At 46.7% G+C, this 21,794-nt stretch overlaps 1 protein-coding gene and 1 non-coding gene across 2 annotated transcripts; one reads left to right on the top strand and one right to left on the bottom strand.

Annotated features, from left to right (window-relative positions):
* Positions 1 to 841: 841 nt before the first annotated feature.
* Positions 842 to 21,077, bottom strand: pomgnt1 (protein O-linked mannose N-acetylglucosaminyltransferase 1 (beta 1,2-)). Its single transcript, XM_042335514.1, has 21 exons — positions 20,827 to 21,077; positions 19,367 to 19,469; positions 18,526 to 18,641; positions 17,786 to 17,851; positions 15,216 to 15,329; positions 14,619 to 14,736; positions 14,046 to 14,144; positions 13,598 to 13,725; positions 12,785 to 12,855; positions 11,450 to 11,525; positions 10,956 to 11,039; positions 10,108 to 10,149; positions 9,480 to 9,538; positions 8,916 to 8,988; positions 8,601 to 8,729; positions 8,225 to 8,350; positions 7,114 to 7,178; positions 6,493 to 6,537; positions 5,835 to 5,970; positions 3,723 to 3,832; positions 842 to 2,997 (listed from the first exon to the last, which is right to left on the bottom strand). Exons 1-21 carry the CDS (start codon positions 20,944 to 20,946, stop codon positions 2,925 to 2,927), a joined length of 1,953 nt encoding a protein of 650 aa, XP_042191448.1. The 5' UTR covers positions 20,947 to 21,077; the 3' UTR covers positions 842 to 2,924.
* On the top strand, positions 11,805 to 11,876 carry trnav-cac. The gene has a single exon. It is a non-coding gene; the product is annotated as a tRNA-Val (tRNA).
* Positions 21,078 to 21,794: the final 717 nt, after the last annotated feature.

Below are 21,794 nucleotides of genomic sequence, written 5' to 3'. Positions count from 1 at the left end.
CCTCCGGGGAGAGAGAGAGCGCGCGTTCCATTCCAACAATCTATCTCTGGGTTTCCCATGTCCAGGTGGGATGAATGGATTTCTCAGCTTGGTTTGGATACTCATAAGCAACGGTGATGGGTTTCTGCATGTGTCAGACACCCGGCTGACGAAACAAAAGTCTCCAACTCCCTTGCTTGTTGGCCTTCCCAACGCCTCCCTCCACAAACTGCAGATCATCCAGAACGCTGCAGCTCGTGTCCTCTCCTGCACCCCACCCTCGCCTGGCTCCCCATCCCTCAGAGTTCAAAATCCTCGTCCTCAACTTCAAGGCTGTCCATGGCCTTGCTCCCTCCCCCACCTCTCCGACCTGCTATCAACCTGTCCGCTCCCACTGCTCAGCAGGCTCCAGCCCGCTCCATGCCCCCTGCCAGGTCCACCCCACCATCGGCGGGCGGGCCTTCAGCCTCTCTGACCCCACCCTCTGGAACTCCATCACACATTCCCTTCACCTCACTCCCTCCCTTGCCTCCTTCAAGGCACACCTCAAGACCCTCCTTTTCGACCGTGCCTTCGACTACCCTCCACCCACCCTGATCCAACCCCACCACCCCTCACTCAAGGGCAAATCCCTAATCCGACTGATCAGAACCTTGGGACGTCCTCCTGACATGAAAGGCGCTTTACAAATGTAATTTTGTATTGTATGCCGATAACAACAGCTACATTACTAGTTGGTTCCTGACCTGCAGCAGATTTTTTTTTGTGGGATATGTTCTTCATTTCACTTTTATTACAAGTCAGTAGAAAACAGCAGTTACCCGAAAAGATCACCTTCCTGAATATAACTTCTAGACATCAGTTACAAATGTACAACTTTAAAAAGAACTCTTTATTTTACATCACCCATCAAGCAAACAAAAAAGACATTTCTTCCTGAAATGCAGTAGGAGAAATTTCAGGCACAAATGGTTTCAATGAAGCGTTTCCTTTTTAGTTTTACAAATACTGAAGCTGAATTATCAGCTCATTTTGGAGACGACACAGAGGGTAGTGGAGTGGGAAAAATGGAGTGAACTTAAAAGCAATGACTCGTTTGATACTTCATAAATACAACAAACACCTATATAAATTCATGCACGTGGTTATTTGTAGAGTGGGAATAATAGCAACTCCCATGATCATATTCACATTGTGTATTTTCTCCCTCGAGGAGTAAATAACTGGTTTAAAAAAAAAGTAAGTGTAGCCCTGGTAAGAAAAAGAACTGAAATGCAAATATTAATGGTGTATGAAGAAAGATTGGAATGGGAGTATAAGAATTGTATTTCCTGAAAGGAGGTCGTTTTCATTTTCGAGGCAGACAAGGTTAACACTGGCCATGATCACAACATATTTTCTGGCTCCAAACCACCAGCATTTCATCAGAAAGTCGACAAGATTGCACCGCGTCAATTAGGTGTTATTTAGACCAAAGAAACTGGGATTCAAAATCAAATTGTTCAAATTTATGGAAGAATCACTGTGTAGGGGAACATTATTCTGGATAAGGCAGGTTAGATGTTTAGTATGAAGTACTCCTCCTTTTCCATTGTCAATCTGAAAGATGATGGACAGCAACCATATCATGTCTTCCAGCAGGAAAAGACTCGGTCACTAAACAATACAGTTCGATATCCAATATGCTGAGAAGCCAGAAATCCATAAGTCAGGCCCACTTTCACTTATTCAAATTTGTAGCCCAATGCCATGTACTAATGCAAATCGAAAGGCAGTCATTGGAAAGCACACGCTTTATGCTGGAAACTCTTTAATCTGGTCACAATACCAGTATATAAAAATATTAGTGTAAGGATTTTTGAAGAGGTCAGACATTTTCAAATATCTACATAGGTAGTTCAGGACATATGTGCATGCGACAGTCAGGAAGGTGGAAGGCAAACTAGATGGACCTGGGTCTTTTTTAGTCTTGCATTTCTTATGTCAATTAATAATTCTAATAATAATCCCTGCATTTGAGTTAGCGCCTTATCACATCTTCGAGACATCTCAAAGCACTTCACAGGATATACTGTAAAGTGAATTGATTGTATGTTTTGTGGGCGAAACGTGATTTCAGTAACATTTATTCTGTGAAGCGCTTTGAGACGTCTAGAAGACGTGAAAAGCGCGATATCAAATGCAAGGATTATTATTATTATTTCAGCAATGAAGCTTCAGAAAATTCCTGAAGAGATGCCATGTCCAAGCCACAGGTAAAAATATACCGTCTCCTTTCCCCCTCAACCCCAAAAGACCTCAAAAAGTTTAAAACAATTTCACTGTCCATTAGAAAACAGCAGCAACTCCCCTCTCCCCACTATCACAAATAAAATTTCTACATCAATAACACTACCCCTCATGTTGTAAATATGGTTTGTGGATCAAAAAATGTCTTGCTTCTCTGTAGTGGTTTAACAATCTCCTGAAATAAATTCTGGGTCAAACGTGTTGTCAATAGTCCAGTTCATAAGCAGAGACTTGCTACTCTGTACCCTGATTTATGATATCAGACAGAAAAAAATAAATCAGACACAAGTCTGTCTGAGTACATTGTCATTAAACCGATTCAGTGCTCTAGTTTAGGAGTATGATATGAAGCACTTTGCAATACAACCCAACTCACCATTTCAGGAAATCCCTTGGTCCATCCTTCTGATGATGTGTACAGAAGATTCTCCCAACTTTTGTAGATTCAGTAATATAAATATTTGAAACCATAATTTACAAAACTAAAGTCTTTAGTAGTTCACCCAAGTCGGAATTAGCTTGGGTTTTGTTTTTGCCTCATGTTAAAGCAGATGGTTATGAAGCAACGTGTAAACTGATGTTGTACGTTAAATATAGTGGTTTGATATGGTTTGTAGTTGAGATCCCTTTGCTACAAAAATGGAGGAAGCCCAACTTTAATTCAATTCCACTTCTTCCTTTGGAGGTGGTTCAATGTAAATGGGTGTCACTGATGTGGGCTTCTTTAACCTGCCAACAGAGAAACCAATTTAAACAGTTGAAACATAACAGAACAGGTTATTTTATTCACAGCTGAAATGTCACCACAGCACTAAGCCAATTAACTTGTTCCAGTCTTCTCCATCAGTGCAGGACGGTGAATGATAGGAGGGATTCTGTCACATTTACAGTCCCCGAAACAGGAATGCCATGAGAGGATGAGATGTTTGAAATTCTCAGTTTGGTTTGCACACCCTTAAACATGGTGATGGGTTTCGGCAAGTGTCAGACATCTGGTTGACCAGAAACAAAGAAAGGGAACCAGGTTTTCACAAAGTATTTATCTCAAAGTAGAAGAAATTGTATCTGACTGTTGGAACAACCAGTTATAATAAAAATAATAATGCTTGCATTTGATATAGCTCCTTATCATGCCTTTGAGACGTCTCAAAGCGCTTCACAGAATCTATTGTAACATGATTTACAATTTTGCGGCAGCCAATTGCACACATCAGTGTCCCACAAACAGTTGTGGATTGAGTGCCCAAAGTATCATTATTTTTTATTGAAGAGGTTTTTAACCCCGGAAAGCGATCATCCAATCGACGAAAAACCAGGTTTCTACTACTGTTAGGTAAACAAGAGGGGCGTGGATTAAGGAAACTTGCCGAAGGTTTCACCCCTGAGTAAGGAAGCCAAAAGAGTGCATTGAACACTTGTATTGAGTCCCAGTGGGGGAAGAGACTTGTACTTACGAATAAGGAGAGGCTGGAGTTCCCACCACAAGCAAGTGGTTCTTCTTTCTGAATAGCCGCCACATGCCCTTGTGGTTACCACGGACATCAAGATCCCAGATATGGAGGCACTGGAAGATACAAGCACACAGTTAAAAACTCAACTCACAGAACAGGGCACAGAAACTCCACTGGGAGCAAGCAAAGGCCTGTTATGAAGCTTCTCATGTACACAGAGGAAATCAGCCAGTCAGCCACAACCACTACACAAGGTTAGAAACGGTTGCAGGCACATGGGCAGGAAGCCAGACAGTCCGGGACAAAAGCCACGTCAGCGACAGCCTGGAAGTGGGAATGTTTTTTCACCATCCCCCATTATGAATGAACCCCAAACACCACGTTTTAATGGGATTAAATAACAAAAAGCAAATTAAATGTCACATGTCTGACCTTTACCTGCGCCATGCCTATTTGCTATAGAAATCAATCACAAACAAACGTTTATGGCTACAGCTGGCCTCAGTATTCTGCAAAGCTCTTCCTCTTCTAGAAGCTGTTTGAAATGCAGGACTGGATTCATGTTTCGAACTCACTGAGCTACATGTTTGTTTGTTTTTGGTCAGCCGGGTGTCTGACACATGCAGAAACCCATCACCGAGCTTCAGAGCATCCAAATCAAGCTGAGGTTTCCATGTATCCCACCTCCACATACAAATGGAATTTGACTCTCTCCTGGAGTAATGCATCCTGCTTACCTAATTCCGGAAAGTATTAGGTCCAGGTTGTCAAGAGCTAAGGCTTGGAGACCTCAGAGTGTGCGCTGGGGTAACCGCTGGAGTCTAACCAGCTAAACCTACATAGCTTGCCATTGATATTGCTGTCTAGGAAGCTTTCCCGCTGCTTATCCAGCTAGGACCACCCTACCCATTAGGGCTTTGCCTTGTAGGTGTTGGGCGGGATGGCTCCCTGCCCCCAGTGACTGGTCTGCCCTTCCAGGTCATGACAATGATCCAGGCTGGGCCATGCTGTCGTCAGCAGTGGCCTGGAATACTGCGGACCCACCTGGCTTAGGAACCGGACTACCGAGACCGTCACAGAGGGCTGGCTCGATTCTGACATACCAGGCATGTCACTTTAGGGCCAGTTCAGCTCGAAGGAGACCCCGCTTAATCTACATGTCGTGTTAGGAATACCATTAGAGACAGCAGCCACACCTGGTGGCAGAATTGAACACTGCAACAACATACAGTTCAGTGGACTTGTCCATTAATTCAACAAGCCAGTTAATTACACTACAATCATTACACAAGATAACGAGATTCGGATGAACCTCTCCTTGGTCCAATTGATCTCATCTTTCCAGAATATACTCCCTACTATCCCCTGAATTACAGCATCAAGCCATTTTCTTTTTTTTAAAAACAAGCACAACCTGGCCTCAACCACAATTCCAGGGGACCTGTTCCAGTCATCAATTATCCTCTGGGTAAAAGATAAAATAAAACACCTGGTATTTAACCTTCAAATGCACTTTAAACCTGTGTCGTTTTCTTCTGCGATCTCAAGTCATTTCAAATGAATTATTCTGACTTTACTTCCTCAATCCCATTTAAAATCTGCTGTATCTCTATAAGGTTCACTCACTCTGAAAGTGTCATTTTTCAAGACTGAAGAGCCCCCGCTAGCTTGTGTTATGATTAATTTTCTTAACACAACAATAGATAAATTAAGATAAATGTACATTCGAGGATTAATCAGAAACCAGTGAGAAGAGACCAAGAAATCTTTTTTAAAAAAGACTTTCAATTGAAATGTTGGGAGTTTGTTTTAATGCGTCACCTAACCACCATGTGTCAAAGGAACTCAAATTACAAAGGTATTGCTTATTCAAGGTATCCAGAGTTTTGTACCAGATTAATCTTTGTGATTGCTGAATTAATGTACTCAACAGTAGCTTAATTACGTATTGGGACGTGCTTCTTACCCATTGTACTGCTGAATCACAAGTTAATGAAAGAGGGAGGGCAAGGATGATTAGCTATTTCACAAGTCAACCCGTAGGGACATTTCACAATTGTTAGCGTACCATTTTTGTGCTGCTTGAAAAGAAACAATACATGGCTTTGCACTTACCTTAGCTAACTCTGTCCACGTTGTAAAGTCAGTCTCCTGCTCCATTTTGATATACATGACATAGATCTTCCCTTCGGTGTCTGGAATAAAACTATCTTCACAGGGGTTCTTGCTGTGGTCCAGAACCTTGGCTTCGCTGTAGAAGTAGAACCATTTTGTGTAGCGTCAATCAATAGAAGTTATACGTTGAATTAAATGGATCAACTTCTAATTTAGGTAGCTAGCAGAGGACAGCTATAGATAACATAGGTTTCTTTATCCACCCCTCATTAAAGCTGAACTCAGGAGTGCTCCATATGCAAAAAGTGGAAACTATCCCACTGTCCCAGGACAGGTGCCAGCATCTTGCAATGAGTCACGGCAGAACCACGACAGGCTTGTTTGTCTATTGGCTACACGCTATTGTCAGGCCTAAAATCCCATAATAATCTAGCCTGTTCATAAGTAAAGGAAGGAACGAAATACACAGCCGGATAGTATTGGGTATCCCAGCCAAGGGAGACCAAAGTCTCGTCGACCAGGTTGCAACATGATACAAGTCTGACATCTTCCTTTCTATTAATTGCATAACACGACCACTCAGGCACTTTACAATGTGCAGTACAGCATTGGAAACTTGCACTGCAGTACTGACTGGAGTAAAAACGTCTCCTCTTACCTTAGCAGTTTATGAATTTCAGTCTCATAGCTGTCTTTTTTAAGTCTGTGAACAAAAGCAATTGAAGTTCAAACCCGTGCCGTGAGGACGTTGTACAGATGGCTTTATATATTAGATCAAACAATTTCAAATATATATTTTCAGCCATTTCTGTTGCTCACGATTTTCTTCTAAAGTTGGGTGCAATTCCATGGGTTCAGCACCACAAAGGAGCAAGAAATAGAGGTAAAACCCCAATATGATCAGTTTTAGCTGGTTACGCTCCAGAACCATCTCAATGTAAGCTCTGGCCTTGCCTCTTCTCAGCCTGCACCTAATACTCTGGAATTAGGTAAACATGCTATGCCCCTCCAAGGAGAGAGAACGCGCATTTCTTTCCAATGCATGAGAATTTCAACTTAGGTGGGGGTCATAGAACTCTCAGTTCAAGAGGTTTGGATACTCTTAAGCAAGGTCTCCACACAAGGCACTGAGCAAATAAAAAAAAATGGATCATGCTTAATTTTCAAATTTTAAATCGTCAAGACGTTTACAAATCTTCATAAAAAGGAGGAAGTTGGAAAAATGCATTAAAAGGGATGACTTGGATGGGGAAGAATAGAAAAAAAGCTTCGTACAAACCTATCTACGTTTTTGAATTGCACATTGGGCACAGTGTTGAGCTTGTGTTTCTTGAAGTAGGCTTCCTTTAAAACAAAAAGAGGCGCTTAAATTTAAATCATTCCGTTCTTACATTCCATTCTTACTCTTCTGGAGTCCTGTAGCTCAGTGGTTAGAGCGCTTGCTTTGCAAGCGAGAGGCCTGAGTTCAATTCCAGGCAGAGGGCGAAACTTTGGGCAAGTTTCCTTACTCCACACAGAGCCTAATAATAATCCCTCCAAAAAAACAATAATAAATTGGTCATTTTCGATCTACGACTGTTTGTGGGACATTGCAGTGCACAATTGGCTGCCGCGTTCGCCCACAAATATACAGTCAATTCACTTTACAGTATATTCTGTGAAGCACTTTGGGACGTCTGGAAGACGTGAAAAGCGCTATATCAAATGCAAGGATTATTATTACTACATGTTATTAAATGATTGGTAACACGGACCCAGATAGAGCCCCCGAACTGTGGAATAAGTAGTTTGTGAGCGTGGTACTGTTTTCATTAAAAAGAAATACATCTAGAAATGCACAAAATGGCTTGTGGTCCAAACTTAGCACAGCTTTTATCCAACTCCCTGCACCCTTTCTTTCTGAGTGGTGTTGACAAGTGATCATTCACACAAAGTGAGATATGCCAAATTAATCTCGCCCAGACCATGTGAAAGTAAACAGTCTTCCACATGAGTGTACAAAGGTCACGGGTTTAAATACACTAAGACTAAAACCAACAGCAGAGCACTGCAGTGCAGTAAATATGCTGAACGTCTGGGTGAAAGGAGAGCGCGTTGATGGTTAGAATCTGTTATTCATTAATAAACCCCAGTTTCTAATGAAAAAGTGTTCTGCAGAAACAACGCAGTTCGTTACATATCTCAAACCTGCTAAATATTCAGTCAAAGGGGAGAACTATACCCTCGATCTCTGTTTAAGGGTTAGCAAGTACAGATCATCACCCAAACTTGCAGTGACATTACCAGAGAGGGATGTCGAGCCATGTAGTCTGCATCAGTCATACACTGAGGATTCCTTTCACTCAAACGTTCAGCATGTTTACCGCACTGCAGTGGCACTCTTTACTCACGTGGAAATAACCATTCATATTCAAACCAACTATTCCAAAATGATAAGATCGGGATATATCCGGGACAATGCACTCCCGGCCTTTCCTTTGTTCAGGCATTCGCAGCCATATGTCCCAATCCCAGAGCTGCAACGGGAGTCAGAACAAAGAACAGAATTAGTTTTCACAAAACAGAAGTGTGAACGTTGGGGGGAAACTTTCCTCGCATTCGGACACCCTCCTACCCCGACCCTCCCTGCCCTCCACCCCCCCCCGCTGATTCCAACCCCCTGCTCAGGTCCAAATCCCTGACTGTCCAGGGCCTTGGGACATCCTCTCGACCTGAAAGGCGCTTTGAAATTTTAATTTGTTGTTGTTATGGGCTGTAAGATTATACCTTTTCTGGAGTTGGCCACTTTGGTTCCAGTTCATCTTTATATAGACTTTTCTTTAATACCCATCCAAGCCCAGGCATACTCTCCACTCGATACAGAAGGGCAGGATCCTCTGCAGTGTGTTCATAACCCTAGTAAATATAGAGTACAGTCATTCCCACATATAGTATAGCACTTTAGGCAGTTACATTAAATACTTACCCTGCACCTCTAAAATCTAAGTAGGAGCAATGCTGTCTCAATGCAAACAACTGAAGCTGATCAGCAAAGATAATTTAAATTGGAATCATTGTAAATGCAATTCAGCACAGACCCACCTGATCATTCCAAGCAGATATGCAATACAAACTCTCATCCTCCTCAAGTAAGTGGGTGGTTTGGCTGAGAAAACTAGGGAGTAAGAATAAAATGGATTAGTAACTGGCCACCAATGCATCGGATTGGAGTTTAATTGGTCAGTTTGGCTCAGCTGGTAGAACTCCCACTTCAGTGAAGCTTACAATGTTGTGGGTTCATTCCCTGAACCAGAGCGGACACTAGTGCAGTAATAATAATAATCACTGCATTGATGTAGCGCTTTATCACACCGTTGAGACGTCTCAAAGCGCTTCTCAGAATATAATGTAAAGTGAATTGACTGCATATTTTGTGAGCGAAATGCAGTGAGAGTTCTGCATTGTTAGGAAGTTCCCAGTTCCCAGCTTCCTACGGCTTAAAAGGACGCTAAGGATCTCAACGTACAAAAACTGACTTCTGATCACTTCCTTGGCAGGAAGCGTCGCTGACCTCACTCTGTGCCACGACGTGCAGGAAGTGACCCGGGCAGTGACATCAGCAGTGACCGACGACCAGCGGAAGAGAGAGAAGCTTTCCCGACTCACCTGAAGAAGTCGACCGAGATGTCCAAGTCCTCCTCCAAAACCACAATGCACTTTGCATCCTGAACGAGCAGCCGCCCCGAGGCGAACAGCAGCGGGTCAAGTGTTGGGTTACAATTTCAAAATGGCCGATCAGCAGGCACGGGTGGGGTGGGGTGGGGTGGGGGGGTGGAAAAATAAATATCGATCAGTAATCATTCCCGCGCGGGGAAGTGGATGCCAGCCACTTACATCAAAACGGCAACAGCAAGGCAACAAGGCGGTCAGTCAGTCAGGGCGTGGGGTGAGCTATCTTCTCGAGAGAATTTTTTTTTCAGCACTCACTGAGCAAACGGACACCCATCAGATGGAGATTTTAAAACTTTAATTTAGAATTTTAAAAACAGGGGGCGGCGGGAAGAATAGAACAAATACCTAACACTGAAATCAGTGCAGTAATGGTCCCCATTAAATTACTGAATCAGAATTTCAAAGTACTTAGAAATGGCATTAAGAGACAACAGTTCAAGTCACGCATTTAAAAGCAGAGATTGAAAACCGGGTCGAATGATGTGATATTCCAGCATTTTTGGTTTGGGCTTCAAAATTCAACTTTGAAGTATTAATTTCCAGTAAGTAAAGCACTACTTACCGGATGCAGATTAAATGTTGCAGTCAAACTGGCTTTGTAGTGCTGCATAAGTATAAGAAAATAAATTGTCAACATAACTGTGCCACAGGTTTATGGCTAATTGAAGGACATTGTTGAGCGCAAATTGGCTGCCCCACAAAATATACACCCACTACACTTTACCACAGCAGATCACGTTCATCTACAAAATAGTTATTACTCTTTATAGTATAAATAACAAACTTTGCATTTGATATAGGGCCTTATCACGTCTTCAAGACGCCTCAAAGCGCTTCACAGAATATACTGTAAAGTGAATTGACTAAATATTTTGTGGGTGAAATGCGGCAGCCAATTGCGCACAACAGTGTCCCCACAAACAGTCTTGGATTGAGTGACCACATTATTATTATGATGTCGAAGGGATTATTATCCCCGGAAAGCGATCTGCCAATCGACTAACAAGCGGGTTCCTACTCACTGCTGGGTAAACAGAGGCAATATGTAAAGTATACGAGTGACTTTAGGAACTCTCTCCCTCAATCCCTCCACTTTTCCATTTTTCTATACTGGAAATGTAAGTGTTGAAAACTCCTTTAAAGAGTAAATTGATCATTAACAAAGAAATTAATCATAAGAAGGACAGGAAGTGCAAAAGGACACTGGGAGTGGGACAAGGTGTGTGGTTTAGGGTGGTGGATTTACGAGCATTTGGATTGAAATAAAGAAACTTACTAATCCACCCTTGATTTGGATTGAGTTATATTTTATTACAGTAAGCAGACTGAAGAAGAAAGGGAATTGTATGCTGCAGGAAGAGATTGGTAGCCTAGTTGCGGTTTGTGTTTATCAAACAACGTCAATGATACCTGGGAGACGCGGGCATTTTTAATACTAATTGGTGTGTGTTGGACTCCTTTCAGGCCAAACAGCTCCACGACATCCATTGGCTCCTGATAGAGAAACAAACAGTCAGTACTTCAAAGGTAGTTGAAATAAGGTGAAGATACAGTAATAAAGTGCCCTGGGACACTACCCTAAATGAGGGGCGCTTTATAAATACAAGTTGTTGTTATAACATTGAAAAACAAATCTGTATTTATCACCCAGGGTTTTTTTCTTTGAGTAGGCGTGAGTCTTTTCCCCTGCCAATTTTCTTTCTTAGAAAGGTAGAAATTCACAGCACAAAGAAAAGGCCATTTGGCTCATCACGTGTGTGCTGGTTCTTTGAAAGAGCAATCAGTTCAGTCCAGTGGCAATCTCAACTACAACCACGACACTTTACAGTGTGCAACTGTAACTGCTCAGTTTTTATGACACCAACCCATGAAGGCGCATCCAGTACTTAATCTAAATATCTCACCTCATAGTAACCATCTATAAAGACGGTCACCATCTCTGGGTTAACCCCCTGTGCAGACAGGAGCGAGCGTAGCATTCTAGATGGAGATGGGAAAAATATCACGTTAAACATCTACGTTATCATAAAATATCTTCTCGAACAAAAACAAACAAACAAGTGGATCATCAAAAAAAGATTTCCCAGGTTCAGAGATGTGCCGGGCAACTTTCAGACAAGCACTCACAAGGAAATATTTCTTTACAGCGAGGGTAACAAACGAAAGGAACAGTTTTACCAGGAAGGAAAATCGATGCCAAGACCCTCATTTAAGAAACCAATTGGAGGAAAACGCCTGAATTGTTATTAAGGAAGGATGAGTCCTGTAGCTCAGTGGTTAGAGCACTCGCCTCACAAGCAAGAGACCTGGGTTCGATTCCCAGCAGGACTAAAAGTTGGACAAGTTTCCTTACTCCACACACCTCTGTTTATCTAGCAGTAAGTAGGAACCCGGTTGTTAGGTGATTGGCGGATCGCTTTTCCGGGAGTAATAAAATTCCTTCAAAGATTAATAATAAGGTCACTCAATCCACAACTGTTTGTGGAACACCTCTGTGCACAAAATATACAGTCAATTCACTCTACAGTATATTCTGTGAAGCACTTTGACACGTCTCGAAGACGTGATAAGGCGCTACATCAAATGGAAGGATTATTTTTATACAATGAATGAAATGGAATAAGGACCATTCTCTCGTGATTCACAGCACACTTTGTCCACTTTCAAGAGGAAGTGTTAAAACGCTTCACTGAATCTAGCCTAACCCAGCCCCTCATTATGATAGTATTAAAAGAATTCAGATGTTCCCACTAGTCCTACGCTCACAAACGGATTTTGCTGTAGGTAAAAAAACAGCCGTTACAAGGAAAGAACCATAGTTAAGCATTAACAGTCTAATCTTTGCCATCTCCGTTTCAGCGTTCATGTCGCAAACCCATCTCTAGTGGTTTAGAGCCGCTTCCAATACACAAAGCATCCAAATGGATTTGTTTTTATATTTACGGCACCAGTTCTCCCCAGTGTCTTTCCCTTCCTCACTCCTGTAGTTATTGTTATGTGGCAGTCTAAAATTTTGCTGTTTCTCCCCACCACCACTCCACCACACCCACACACCCACGCGTGAGCAGAAAGGTTAGAGAATTGTGAAATTTAAAAGTGTGCTGGATTAGCTCATTGAAGAAAACAGGTGTTCGTTCTGCTGATTTTACGCACTAACATAAATGGCATGTGTCTGATATATTGTGGTTCTGTTGATATAGTGTATGTACTTGCTATGTATCCTGATTCTAAAGTCTCACCTGTACAGGTAGTTAGGCCTATTGCCAGCGATCACAGCCACGGGGACAGAGGAAACCTTGTTATCTTTTAACTGCAAGAACAAAAAGAAGGAAAATGTTAGAAAATTAAGTCATGGATTCTGCAGATTCCCAAAACCTCAAGTGCATTTGTTTTAATTGAAATGTCCAGAATCAAGCACACCGGATGGGGATTAAATCAGACATTTTCGAGATACTTCCATCTCCCGATCCCTCCAGCTGAACAGGAAACAGACACAAAAAAAGGCCTGGAGACCAATTAAGTCCACTCCCAGAACAATTCTCTCATTCCAACTCCCATGAATAGTTTTACTTCACTCTCCCCACACTGGCAACTCAGTCTCTATTGGAAGAAGTTTTGTCCTTCTCCATAACATCTCTAGTTGAGGAAGTGGGGGGAGAAAGAGAGGAAGAGAGGGTAGAAATGCTTAGAAATCTAGACCAACTTTCAAAAGTAGTCAGGTGATTTGCAAGTGCATCTACGACTGTTTGTGGGACATTGCTGTGCGCAATTGGCTGCCGCGTTCGCCCACAAATATACAGTCAATTCACTTTACAGTATATTCTGTGAAGCACTTTGGGACGTCTGGAAGACGTGAAAAGCGCTATATCAAATGCAAGGATTATTATTATTATTAAGTGAGGGAAAACCGTCCTCCAACACAAGAAAGAGTCTGTCTAAATCAACCCTTAGCCCCTGCTATATTGCCGTTAGCATGACATAGTCAGACTCATTGAACAACACTGCAAATCTCACATGGAAGTACTGTAGTTGAAAGAAGCACAAGAACTTACAGTCTCAGGGTTAAATTCAATAGGTGCTGGATCTTTACAGCTACAGATGCTGCCATATCCCTCCACCTTGCTGCAGAAAGCCTTTCTTCTCCTGTTTGTTTCATTGTCTAACCAGCGACACTCAGAATCTCCACAAAAGGTAAGCAAATGGTAAAAGTTAGCAAGGCAGCAAGCAAGAGGATATGGTGATGGGAGTGGAATAAAGGGTAACGTAGGGGTGAAAAGGACAGATGTTAGACTCCAAGAACAAGATAATCAAAGTGAAGATTTTAAAAAAAAGGAAATCTGTGCACACCCTTGCTATTAAATGGGTAAACTTCGCCCACAAGATATACAGGCTTTTCACTTTACAGTATATTCTGTGAAGCGCTTTGAGATGTCTCAAAGACGTATGACATAAAAAAGCAATCCCTCCCTCCCTCTCTCCCAGGACACATTAAAGCCTTACCTTCGGCAGAGCTGAGCTGAACCTCTGTTTTCAGCAAGACCGGATCTCCCCAAGTGGCCAGAGCTGGTGACTTTGAATGCTTCTCACCATACACTTGACCTAAGGACGGAAAAGCCATTGGTGTTCTGAACTGAGTCATCAAGCTAACCTTCCAGAACGTTGTTCGATCATATTCTCCACTCCATTTACATCCGTTAATTGCTAGAAACGGGTGCTGTATCTAATACAGTCTGGTGTGTATGACGACACATAAAGTAGCATCACGAAAGGCATCAATGTGGATGAAGAACACACCGAAGCTACGAGTGTCTAAAGGAACAACACACTGCAATGGGGAGGCACTTGGTAAAGTTCAGGACTTTTTAAGATACTCGAGAACAGGATCAGCGGTTTCAGCCTGTTGACCCTAGTGAGGAGCATTCAATCTTTACACTGTGCTAAAAAAAAAGAGCCAGCATCAGGGCATTAACTTGACTATCCTGGCTGAGACTGGGAAAAAATGAGCAGGGATTGAAACGTTAGAGCTTCCATCAACTGTTTAGTTACATCAGATTGTTACACGTCATACTGTACCTCCTTTCTTCACGACGAAGGTCCACATATCTCTCCAACTTAGCGATGAGGCGATCTGACTCCCTAGGCCTTTCAGTAGGTTCTTAGCCGTGTCTTTCAGATGGAAGGACCCCTCATCCTGAAATCAAGTTTTTTTTTTACGTGTAGTACAACAACAAGATTACGAGTGTATCGCGCCTTTCACGTCGGCAAGACGTCCCAAGGCGCTGGACAGCGTACAGCATTTCAGACCCGAGCTGGGGTCGGTTGTGGGGGGGGGGGGGGGGGAGAAGGGAGGGGACTAATATCAAGGTTACCCCATTTGACTTCAAAATAGTCACTGCACAACAACAACCGTAACAGAGGCGATGTGCTCCAAGCAGATTCAGTCCAATCAGGGACTATAGGAAATGCACTTTTAAATAATATTATTATTTAAGTAGTACCCTTTGCTGGACAGTTTAGATGTGACAGAAAATACAAGATACTGAAGCAGAAGTGTAGGGACAAACCCACACTCGCCCGATAAGACTTAAAGATGCACTTAAAATATAAAAAACGATCCCGGCTTTGTCCCTGTCTGGTCTTGTGCCCAGCTAAGGGCAGCGTAACACTGACCTTAATGGTAAAGATGAGGATCCTGCCACGGGAGACCATATTTAGGAAGAGGATCATGGCTTCGTCTTCGTGCGGTGAGTAAGTGTCAAACACACGCTTTGCCATCACGTGACCCTGCTCAGCAAAAGATATTTCAGACTCAGACTATACACCGATCCCCAGTTTAGCTAAGCCTAGGATACAAAACACCCCTGATGTAGCTACAATCAGGATTAGAAATGCAAACAAAAGCTTCTGTGTGTTCATGCCGACAATTATTCTACCTGGAAGGACAGAGAGTAAAGAGGAAGCTTGTGAAATTGTTCCAAAAGCTACTCCTTCGACCGTGCTCATAACCTTTCCACCTTCATCCGACTCGGTCTTTGGGAGGCACTCCCAAGATGTTCCTAAGTGAAGGGCACTGGATGAATGAATATAAGTTGTTCTATGTATTTTTCATGGGTGACCAGAAGAAAAACTGGGTGATGATGTCTTGAGTTATGTCACATATAACCCCATTCCCCACCACACTCGCCAGCCACCCCGGACACAGGCCTGGGGAGCCAACCTCTCCTCCCTCATCCCCATTCCCTCCACCCCTGCCTCACAACCTGGACCCCCCTCCTTCCCACCCTTCTGTCAACTGCTCCCTCCACATCGGACTACAAAACGTCCGCTCCCTCTGTAACAGGGCCCCGGTCATCACCGATCTCATCCTTGATGAGAGCGTTGACATCATGGCCTTAACGGAAACCTGGCTCACCCCAGGCGACACCTTCCCCCTCACGGAGGCCACACTACCCGGCTACACCTCCCACCACATCCCTCGCCCCAACCGCTGTGGCGGTGGTGTAGCCCTTATCTCAAGGACACCACTTGCCCTATCCCCCTACTCCTCTGGCTCTTTCCCCTCTTTTGAGCACCTCACCCTCTCCCAATCCTCCTTTCTCTCACTCAAAATCCTCCTCTTCTACCGGCCGCTAAAACCTCTCCCACCTTCATCTCCGATATTTTTACCCTACTAACATCTCTCCGCCTCTGCTCTGATCGCCTTATCATCCTGGGCGACTTCAACCTGCACTTCACCTCCTCCTGCTCCATCTCCTCGGACTTCTCCTCCCTGCTCTCCTCGCTCAACCTCTCCCTCCACATCAACCTGGTTCACCACCCACCTCCGCTCACTGAAGAGCCAGGTGAGGGCCGCTGAACGCCGACAAATCTGGCTGGACCTCCTCAAAACCTACTGCTCCAGTCTAGCCTCGGCCAAGTCATCCTTCTACTCCAGGATAATCCTGGAGGCGAAGAACAACCCCAAGCTTCTGTTCTCTACCACATCCCGACTCCTCGGTGCCCCCCGCCACCCCACAGAAACCGCCCTGATCAAGGTCACCATTGACATCTTGACCATCTGTGACCAGGGCTCCCTCTGCCTCCTCGTCCTCCTCGTCCTATCGGCCGCATTCGATACAGTCGACCACGCTATCCTCCTCCACCACTTGTCCTCCTACCTCAACCTTCAAGGCCCTGTCCTTGAGTGGTTTAGGTCGTACCTCTCCCACCGTCTTCAATTTGTTTACACAAACGGCTTTTCCTCCACCCCCCGCACTGTTTCGTGTGGTGTCCTTCAGGGCTCTATCCTCGGTCCCCTCCTCTTCACCCTCTACATGCTCCCCCTGTGGTGACATCATCCGCAGACATGGGGTTAACTTCCACATGTATGCGGATGACACCCAACTCTACCTTTCCTCCTCTACCCTCAACTCCACGACCACCGATGTCCTGACAGCTGCCTGTCCGACATCGAGTCCTGGACGAGAGTCAATTTTCTCCAGCTCAACGTGCGCAAAACTGAGGCCCTCCTGATTGGCTCACGTCAGCGCCTCCGCACCTCAGGCGCTGACAACATCAGCTCCGCACTCTCCACCTCTCAAAGCCATCAGGAACCTCGGGGTTCTGTTCGACCCTGAGCTGTCCTTTCTCCCTCATATCCGCGCCACAACTGGCACCGCCTTCCATCACCTCCGGAATATCGCCAGACTACGGCACTACCTCACCCCTCACGCGGCTGAAACTCTGGTCCACGCCTTTATCACCTCAAGGCTGGACTATGGGAACTCTCTCCTCGCCGGCCTTCCCGCCACCTCCCTCCACAAGCTGCAGGTCATTCAGAACTCTGCAGCTCATGTACTGTCCCGCACCAGACACCGCGATCAAATCACTCCCACCCTCGCCCTCACCCTCGCTCTCGCTCGCCTCCACTGGCTCCCATCCCCCAGAGGATCGAATTCAAGGCCGGTCTCAAGACCTTTCTCTTCGACCGTGCCTTCAGTTCCCCTCTCGACTCTCTATCCCCTCCTCGCTCCCTCCCTTCCCTCCCCTCACCTTGACCATCTCCCCCCCAATGCTCAGGTCCCGACCCAACTGTCCAGCGCCTTGGGACGTCCTCATAACGTGAAAGGCGCTCTATAAATGAAATCTTGTTGTTGTTGTTGTTGATAGGGTTGGAAACTGGCTGCAATTTTGGAGAGCGTGTGGAGGGAGATGAATAGGTTGTACTGCTCAACATATAACACACATAAAATTATTCTTACGGTGGCTTGATTCAGAACAATAACATGGATTCCTCTCCCCTGCTCTTTGACTTCATCTTCCAGAACCTATCAGGACAAAAACAGCGAGACACCAACGGAAGCATTAAACAGGGACGCAATAAAATTGAGTTTAAAATATATAATAACAATAATCCTTACATTTGGTTATAGCGCCTTTCACGTCGGGAGGATATCTCTAAGCACTTCACTGGTTATAATGTAAAGTGCCATCACTGTGTTTTGTGGACAAACAAGCCAACCAATTTGCACACAGCAATGTCTCACGAACAACCATGAAATGAACAACCAGTTTTATTTGGGGAATTGTCGGCTAGGATACTGGGAGATAGGGACTTTAACATCCACCTGAACTAGCAGACGGGATCTCATTTAGCATTGCATCCGAAGGATGGCATGTGTGACAATGCAATGGAGTGTCAGCCTAGACTGTAAGCTCAAAGTCTCAATGTTGGGCTTGAACCTATAGCCTTCGGATTCTGAGGTAAGAGCGCTGGGGGTTGATAGTATCAGGAATGGGCTTTAACCAGATCACAATTTAACACAGGTGAACAAGCAGCATTTTGTTCATGGGCAACAAGTTTTACAACATAACTTTGTTTAACTGGATTCCACGATGTTGCACTAACAGAGATGATGCAGCAGCGATTTCCTGCTATGCTGCGTCCCTAGGAATTGACTGTTAATTCGGTGAAACAAAAAGCAGTTTTAAAGGTGCTTACTGTGGTTCCATCAACTGCAACATAGACTTTGGACCTGCTGGAATACACCTCAATATCCAGGACTTTTCGCCCCTTTGACAGCCTTCGGGGGGTTTCCATATTAGGGATAACATTATCTGGTACAGAAAAGCAATACGTTAGTTATTCTACTGCATGACTTCTGTACTGAACATCACCACACACTACACACACACAACACACACACAAGCTAAGAAAATAAACTCAAATCACTCACCAGAACTCTGAAATTGTATTACAGTTTTATAATAACACTTGCATTTGGTATTGTGCCTATCGTGTCTCACTCCCTTCAAGGTTTCTGTGGAGTGTAGTGACTGTATTTGTAGGTAAATGTGGCGGCCAATTTGTGCTTAGCAAATGTCCCACAAAGAGCTATGACCATTTCGAGGCAGAAGATCATTGGCCAGGACAATGAGAGATGCTTTCCTCTTATTGAAAAGCGCCAGACAAATGGACCCAGGGATTTAATGTTCTCATCTGACAATGCAGGACTTGCCCAGGAGTGCGTTGGAGTGTCATCCTAGACTATAAGCTCAATGTTCCACCGTGGGACTCACCCAGAGATAAGAGCGATAGCATCGGAGCTGCACTGAGCCCTATCCAGATCGCACAACCTGCTTACAGATTGGTTCGTACGTTACGATCATGCTACCGGCTCCCCGATAATGACACTTTTTACCCCAAGTTGGATTTGCAAAGGTTGTCTGATAAGAGGATTTGAATGATAGCATCGGCCTCTGCCACAGGAGCCAGAGTCCCATCAGCAGCGTCCGCTCATCAGTTTGCCCTCCATGAAGATCAGAGATGGCATTGAACTCACCATAGTCCTCTCCAGATTCCTCCTCATTTGCTACCTTCCTAGTATCTAAAATAAGCTTGATGTTGACAATCACAGTCACCAGCAGAAACAATATAGCACCAGTCTGGAAAACACAAAAGAAAAACACAGTTCAACGTGGAGCTCAGGACAAGGCTCCGATTGACAGAGGGCACAGGGAGGTTGTCGAGAACCAAGGCTTGGGGACCCCAGAGTGAACATTGGAGGGATACTGAAGGGAGTTTAAAACAGCTAAAACCACACAACTTGCCCATTTTGAGTACAATCTGGCACTTGTTCAGTAGGAATTTGGTTTGGATACCCTCGGATAGGTCTGGATACTCGAATGAGGTATTGTCTCCCTGGGGCCAAACGTGCCCCGTCTTGAGTTCAGCGACAAACTCAGCAAGAAGCATGACATACAAAAACAGACACACTCACCTGTTAGGATTAATTATCCAACAGAGTGCCGGGGATTGGATTCAATGCCTACCTGACCGAGGCTCGAACCGGATCCCGGCTCTCAATGATTTATCAGAAGGACGGCACCTCTGGCAACTTGGCGCACCACACCGTGTGGCGTCAGCCGAGACGGTGAGCTCAAAGTCACCGGCGTGGGGCGTGAACCCCAAACCCAGTGGCGACGGAGCCGGTCTGACACCCGCTTCGCCTCCCCATTAAGGTACGCGCCCGATTTCTGAGGACCGTCCTCGGATGAGCTATTTGTGTCCCTGGGGCCAAATTTTCCCCCTTCTTGAGTTCAGCGGCGACGACGACGACGACTTGCACTTCTCCAGCACCGCGTTGCGGAGAGCTCGACAACAGCCAACAACAAACCGAGCGAGAACGACGGCATTCCTCAAACAGATACCGCAACCTCCACCGTGAAACACCGTCAGTTAATCCCAACAGGTTTGTCCGGTCACTGCCCCGGCATCAGGGGTTGTGGGGGGAGGAGGGAGGAGGGAGGGGAGGGGGAGAAGAGGGGGGAGGGGAGAGGGGGAGAAGAGAGGGGAGGGGGAGAAGAGGGGGAGGGGAGGGGGAGGGGGAGAAGAGGGGGGAGGGGAGGGGGAGAAGAGGGGGGGGGAGGGGGAGAAGAGGGGGGGGGGAGAAGAGGGGGGAGGGGGAGAAGAGGGGGGGGGGGAGGGGGAGAAGAGGGGGGAGGGGAGGGGGGAGAAGAGGGGGAGGGGGGAGGGGGAGAAGAGGAGGGAGGGGAGGGGGGGAGGGGAGGGGGGAGGGGGAGAAGAGGGGGGAGGGGAGGGGGAGAAGAGGGGGAGGGGAGGGGGAGAAGAGGGGGGAGGGGAGGGGGAGAAGAGGAGGGAGGGGAGGGGGGGAGGGGGGAAGAGGGGGAGGGGGAGAAGAGGGGGAGGGGGAGAAGAGGGGGAGGGGGAGAAGAGTGAGGGAGGGAGTGAGGGAGGGAGGGAGGGAGGGAGTGTGAGAGAGAGAGAGATGGAGGGGGGTACCTGGCACAGCCTCCGCACTGACCGGTGGCCCCTCAGTCTGTATCTCCAGCCGCTGAAGAGGCTCCGCTGCCGGCGGGGGATGAAGGGTTTGGCCCGAGGATTCGGCTTCCACTGGTCCATGGCGGGAGCCGCTGTGCCCTCACCCCGGGCCCGGCCTCAGCCTCGGCCTCAGCCCCATCGGCCCGAGCCCCGCGCCGCAGCCTGTGCCCAGGCCGCACATTCCTCACTGAGGCCCGCGGGCCGCCGGCCCCGCCCCCGGCCCCGGCCCCAGCCCCGCCCCCACACCCCCGGCCCCGCCCTCAGACCCCCGGCCCCGCCCCAGCCCCGCCCTCACACCCCCGGCCCGCCCTCGGACCCCCGGCCCCGCCCTCAGACACCCGGCCCGCCCTCCGGCCCCGCCCTCAGACCCCCGGCCCCGCCCTCCAGCCCCGCCCTCAGACCCCGGCCCCGCCCTCCAGCCCCGCCCTCAGACCCCGGCCCGGCCCCCCAGCCCCGCCTCAGACCCCAGCTCTGCTCCCACAATACACCGCTCCCCCCCCCCCCCCCCCCCCGGGGCTGCTGAGCTGACAATGGCTGTGGGGTGCGGGGCTGAGGGCCCCCGGGGGGGGGGCGGAGCTATGGGGGCGGGGCTGAGGGCCATCGGGGGGCGGAGCTATGGGGACGGAGCTGAGGGGCTCTGGGGGGCGGGGCTGAGGGGCTCTGGGGGGCGGGGCTGAGGGGCTCCGGGGGGCGGGGCTGAGGGGCTCCGGGGGGCGGGGCTGAGGCGGTGGGTTCGGCCGGGTCTCGACCGTGTGTCTCGAGGCTCCGGTCTCCGTGGCCTTTGACCGCGGCTCGAGCCGCGGCTCTCTGTGGGGAAGTCGCCGCCGCGCGCCGCCCGCAAAATGCACAGTCACTTCACCTGACAGTCGATCCTGAGAAGCGCTTCGGGACGTCTCGAGGCCGTGATCGGGCGCTGTATCAAATGCGAG

Source organism: Callorhinchus milii, unplaced genomic scaffold, assembly GCF_018977255.1.
Source record: "Callorhinchus milii isolate IMCB2004 unplaced genomic scaffold, IMCB_Cmil_1.0 Scaffold5, whole genome shotgun sequence".
Lineage (NCBI taxonomy): Eukaryota > Metazoa > Chordata > Chondrichthyes > Chimaeriformes > Callorhinchidae > Callorhinchus > Callorhinchus milii.
This window is presented reverse-complemented; position numbering and strand designations above follow the sequence as displayed.

Coding starts and splice junctions, on each gene's coding strand:
- pomgnt1 (XM_042335514.1), bottom strand. CDS start 20,946: ATGGACCAGTGGAAGCCGAATCCTCGGGCCAAACCCTTCATCCCCCGC. Junction 8,989..9,479: donor ATCTCGGTCGACTTCTTCAG/GTGAGTCGGGAA, acceptor CTTACTCCCTAG/TTTTCTCAGCCAAACCACCC. Junction 6,538..7,113: donor CAATTCAAAAACGTAGATAG/GTTTGTACGAAG, acceptor TTTTGTTCACAG/ACTTAAAAAAGACAGCTATG.